Below are 5,924 nucleotides of genomic sequence, written 5' to 3'. Positions count from 1 at the left end.
CATTATGGACTAACATGACTCCTAAAACTTTATTAAAACAATTTTCGACACGCAAATCAAGACATTAAATGTTTAAAAGGGGTATTATAGTATTTTCTTTAATTATTTTAACTTAGTGAAATACTTTTTAACGGTGTTAGTCACGGTTGGAAAAAAGACCAAACCATAGGTGTACCGATAAGAAGGCAAAAATTTAAAAGTGTATTAATGGGAAAAGTCAAAACCACGGGTGTACCGATAAAAAGACAAAATTTAAAAGTGTATCAATGGAAAAAGTCAAAACCACGGGTGTACCAATGGGAATTTCCCTTAAAAATATTATGAAGTTAATAATGTATGGAAAAATTATAATTGATTGGTGTAATTAACATTTGTGGTGATGTGAAGACGGGAGATATGGTATGGCGTTTTGTTGGTGTGTATGGATGGCCGGAATCCGAGAATAAACATCACACATGGACCCTCATTAAGCAGCTTTGTGAGGAGAGTGCTTTGCCTATCATTTTAGGAGGGGATTTTAACGAAATTCTGTCATACGAAGAGAAGGAAGGTGGAGCAAGCAGGGAGAGGAGGGAACTAGCCAATTTTAGAGAAGTGCTTGATGTTTGCGAGTTAAGGGACTTGGGGTTTGAAGGGCAATGGTGGACTTGGGAGAGAGGTAACTCGGTGAACACTTGTGTGAGGGAAAGACTTGACCGTTTCGTGGCTACATCTTCATGGTTGAATCTGTTTCCTATGGCTAGTGTGGAGCATTTGCTTCGTTATACTTCGGACTGTTAGATTTCGGGAAAACTCCTCGAATTGGAGTGTGTACCATTGATCAAATATATAGAGTTTACAACGCTAGGCCTAATCACGTTAGGAATCCTAGATACGATAAACATACAAAATATACAGTTAATATATCCTAATATACGACAAATATTATCCTAAATATAATATCTATCACACCCCCGCAGTCGTAGCGGGAGGAGGTCGTACGCTAAGACTGGACCTAAATTCCATAAATAATTCTCGTGGTAGGCCTTTAGTGAAAATGTCCGCAAACTGATATCTAGTAGGAACATGAAGAACCCGTACTTCCCCCAACGCAACCTTTTCTCAAACAAAATGAATATCCATCTCCACATGTTTGGTGCGTTGGTGTTGTACTGGGTTGCCAGAAAGGTAGATAGCACTGACATTATCACAATAAACTATAGTAGCCTGCCGTAGAGGACAATGTAACTCAAGTAATAAATTACGAAGCCAACAAGCCTCAGAGACAACATTTGCGACGCCTCAATATTCTGCTTCTGCACTCGATTTAGACAAAGTATGTTGACGCTTAGATGACCAAGACACGAGGTTGTCCCCAAGGAAACAACAATAGCCCGAAGTAGAACGCCGAGTATCGGGACAACCTCCCCAGTCAGCGTCAGTGTAAAAGATCAATCGATGAGAAACAATAGGATATAAATGTAAGCCGTGATCAATGGTACCCTGAACATAACGCAAAATGCGTTTCAATGCCTCATAATGAGGTTCCCGGGGATCATGCATGAATAGACACACCTGTTGTACCGCATAAGAAATATCTGGCCTGGTAAATGTGAGATACTGAAGAGAACCTGCTAAACTGCGATGCAAAGTAGGATCCCGAAAAGGCGGTCCTGCATCTGTACTAAGTTTGGACTTAGTGTCAACTGGAGTAGCTGCAGGCTTACAAGAGGCCATACCTGCACGCTCTAAAATCTCATGAGCATACTTTTCCTGTGAAAGTAGCATATAAGAGGGTTTGCGGGTCACCGCAATCCCCAAAAAATAACCTAGAGGACCCAAGTCAGTCATAGGAAACTCAGTTTGCAACTGAGAAATAAATCCTGTACGCAACCTGTCAGAAGAGGTAACTAAAATAATATCATCCACATATAAGAGCAAATATGCCATATCATCACCCTGCCGGAAAGTAAAAAGAGAGTTGTCACTCTTGGAAATGACAAAACCCAATTTGACTAGAAAATTTGCAAAGCGTTGGTACCAAGCCCTGGGAGCTTGTTTCAAACCATAGAGAGCCCTGCAGAGCCGACAAACATGAGTAGGAGCCCTCCGATCAACAAAGCCCAGAGGTTGATGCATATAAACAGTTTCCTGCAAATCACCATGTAAAAAGGCATTTTTGACATCTAGTTGATGTATCGACCACTTTTTAGCCAAGGCTAAACTGAGAACAGTACGAATGGTGGCCGGTTTAACTACCGGACTGAAAGTCTCATCACAATCTACACCAATTTCCTGCGACCTGCCATCACATACAAGACAAGCTTTGTGCCTCTCAAGGTCACCATTAAACTTGTATTTATGCTTAAATAGCCACATACAATTAACAATATTCACCCCCGTAGGCCTAGGCACCAATTCCCATGTCCCTGTATTATTTAAAGCACTATACTCATCATGCATCGCCGCATTCCAATTGTGGTCATTTAAAGCTTGTTTATATGATTTTGGAAGAGGTGATTTGTGAAGAGAAGGACCCGAGGTGACCATAGCGGTTTGGTTGTATTTCGGGTTAGCTTGAAAATGCCTCTTTGGCTTCTAGTAATGGGGGGGGGATGGGGGAGGTGGACGGGTAGGCTGTAGAGGTAGTATGCCACGCATAGGTGGCGGAGTGTATGTGGCGGTTGACTGGACCGGGTTGACTGAACCGGGTTGACTGGACCGGGCTGACTGGACCGGGCTGACTGGGCCGGGCTGACTGGGTTGCGAGGTGGTCGTGGCATAAGGTGAAGACCCGCAGGTGGGCTGCGGACTGTTCTGACGGGTTGGGGAGCAAGTTGGGTTGCGGCCTGCTGATAAGTCAGCGTGATTGGGCCCAGCTTGTTGTGTGATGGGGTTTGCTGAAGTGGGTGGGCCTCTGATTTGGGCTTGCTGTGTTTGAGGGTATGGACTTTGGTGAGTGAGATGATGTCGAAGGAAGGGATGAGTGAGCAAAGGGGATTGTTCATCAATTCCTAAGAAATCATAGTCCGCAAGCTTAAATTGTGCCAAATTCTTGTAAGGAAAAGTTGACTCATCAAACACAACATGTCTAGAAAGAATGACTTTATTTGTAGATAAATCAAGACACTTATAGCCACGATGATTTGAGGGATACCCTAGAAAAACACACGGAGTGGATTTAGGAGCTAGCTTGTGAGGAGTGGTGGCTGCCAAATTAGGGAAACAAAGACACCCAAATACCCGAAGATGATCATAAGAGGGATTGGAGCGAAAGAGAGCCTGAGCCGGGGTTAAGTTCTTTAAGGACTTAGTGGGAAAAATATTTAATAAATATGTGGCGGTCTCTAAGGCATGAGCCCAAAAATGAGGGGGTAGTGAGGCATGAAATAATAGAGTACGGTTGACATTGTTAATAGTCCGAATCATACGTTCGGCCTTACCGTTTTGGGAAGATGTGTGTGGGCATGAGAATCGAAAGACCATCCCGGTATCTAGACAAAATTTTTTGAACGGGTCATTGTCGAATTCTCGACCATGGTCACTTTGAAAGGATTTGACGGGTCGTTCAAATTGAGTTAAAACATATTGTCTAAAAGTAAGGAAAGTTTGATAAGCTTGTGATTTGGAAGCTAGAGGAATTGCCCAAACATAATGTGTAAAATTCAATGGAAACCGAATTGTCAGAGGTAAATTTACGAGCTGAAATAAGGTTTTTAATAATTTGAGGGGCAAGGAGGACATCTTTAAGGGTTAGTTTGTTCGGAAACGAAGTATGACCATAACCAGTTATTGGAATACGATGACCATTACCAACTAAAATATGATTATTAGTGCTTAAATTAAACAGGGGAAGAAGATTACCGGAATTGTGAGTCATGTGAGAGGTGGCTCCCGAATCCATATACCACCCGTTATCCGGTGTAGAAAGCCCTGTTGAAGAATAGGCACTGCCAAGCTCCGTAGGTGTCATGGGCGGACCATACATAGGGGCTCCAATATAATAGGCCTGCTGATTAGAGTTGGGCCTCTGGTGATATTGGCCCGTAGTTGGGAATGGGGCAGGGGGTATAGCCCAATGAGTCCAGCCGAACTGTTGAGGGGTCCAAGTGGCCTGTTGGGCCCATTGTTGGCTATTTGGCCCAACTGCTTGTTGTTGAGGAGCTGAAGTTGAACTCTGTTGTTGTTGTTGTGGCTGGGCTCCTCGACCCTGACCACCACCACGACTTTGGCCACGACCCTTGCCTCGTCCTCCCTTACCACCGCCTTTGCCGCGACCAGTACCGCCGCCACGCCCACCACCGATCGCCAGCTGCTGCTGTTGGGCTGAGTCGGAGGCGGTGTTTTGTTGTTGTTGTGCGACAAAGGCAGTGGGAGGATTGTTGGTGTCGTTGTTGCGCCGCGTTTCTTCGAGTAGAAGGCGGGACCGCGCATTATTGAAGGTGGGCAACGGATCGGTCTGAGCAATCATCGATGCTACGGTGTCAAAGTCAGTCTTGTGAAGGCCAGCAACCATACGCAACACTAGCTTCTGGTCAGAGATTGGCTGATCGACGTTTGCGAGTTGATCGGCTATGCTCTTTAATTGCTGGCAATAGGCAGTGACATTGGGGAATGAATCCAGGTGAATTGAATTTAACAGAGTTTCAAGAAATACGGCCCTTGTGCTTTTATTGTCTTGGAAAATTTCTTTGAGACGATCCCAAGTTTGCTGTGCAGTAGATTTTCTCTTCAAGATTGTCTCAAGAAGATCAGAGGATATGGTGTCGTAAATCCACTGCTTTACAATTGCGTCCAAGCGATTCCATAATGCGCCAGAGACAGTGGAGGGACGAGGTGTTCCGGGATCAATATGATCCAAAACGTTATACGCAATCATGTGATTTTCGAACAACTCCACCCAATTTGAATATTGAACCTTCTCATAATCAAGAGTAAGAGGAATCGCATTCTTGATGTTGGTGACGGTTAGTGCTGGGTGAAAGTCGTTTGAAGGTGGAGGAGGTGGCGTGTCGCCATCCTTAGCCATTGTTGAGGGTTATTGACAGAGTCAGGGGAAAGCGGAAGCAAGAATTAAAATAATTAATCTTTATTTTTGGAAAAAAAAAATTAATTAGGATCGAAAAACCTGAAGCTGTGATACCATGTTAGATTTCGGGAAAACTCCTCGAATTGGAGTGTGTACCATTGATCAAATATATAGAGTTTACAACGCTAGGCCTAATCACGTTAGGAATCCTAGATACGATAAACATACAAAATATACATTTAATATATCCTAATCTGCGACAAATATTATCCTAAATATAATATCTATCACGGACCATACTCCAATTGTGGTCAGTTTGATGGGGAGCAAGAGTAAGAAACCGAAGGCTCGAAAAAAGTTCCGCTTCGAAACTGCTTGGCTGCTGGACGCAAGTTGTGAGAAGGAAATTATCAATGTATGGAAGGAGTCAGGGGAGCTTGATGTTGTGGGTAAATTGGGTGTAATGGGGAAGCGACTTATGAAGTGGAGCAAGAAACATTTTGATGATCTGGGGGACAAAATTACAAAGGCTGAGATTGCTCTTAGAGAGGCACAGCAGCTGCCGATTTCACAGGGGAGTTGCTTGAGGTGTGCGGAGATTGAAAAATCCCTTGATGACCTCCACAGGAAACATGAAGCCTATTGGTTCCTTCGATCAAGGGTTCTTGAAGTTAGGGATGGTGACAAAAACACGAGTTATTTTCACCACAAAGCCTCGCAAAGAAAGAAGAAAAATAGAATCAAGGGCCTTTTTGATGAGCAAGAAATATGGCAAGAAGATAAAGAAAAAAATGAGAAAATTGTGAGCAAGTACTACTCTGCTTTGTTTACTTCTGGCGACCCTTCCCACTCAAGTATTGAAGACATTTTGCAGCATGTGAAAACCGTGATCCCAAATGAGAAAAATGTGGCGCTT

General features: G+C 43.6%; 1 protein-coding gene across 1 annotated transcript; it reads right to left on the bottom strand.

The window, feature by feature from the left end:
* Positions 1-3,571: 3,571 nt before the first annotated feature.
* LOC145636772 (uncharacterized) lies at positions 3,572-5,008 on the bottom strand. Its single transcript, XM_081688322.1, has one exon. It carries the CDS (start codon positions 5,006-5,008, stop codon positions 3,572-3,574), a length of 1,437 nt encoding a protein of 478 aa, XP_081544448.1.
* Between the last annotated feature and the right edge of the window lie 916 nt (positions 5,009-5,924).

The sequence above is a fragment of the Chenopodium album genome, chromosome 6 (genome assembly GCF_948465745.1).
Source record: "Chenopodium album chromosome 6, dcCheAlbu1.1, whole genome shotgun sequence".
NCBI lineage: Eukaryota > Viridiplantae > Streptophyta > Magnoliopsida > Caryophyllales > Amaranthaceae > Chenopodium > Chenopodium album.
The sequence above is the reverse complement of the archived record's forward strand: the minus strand, read 5'-3'. Positions and strand labels throughout refer to the sequence as shown.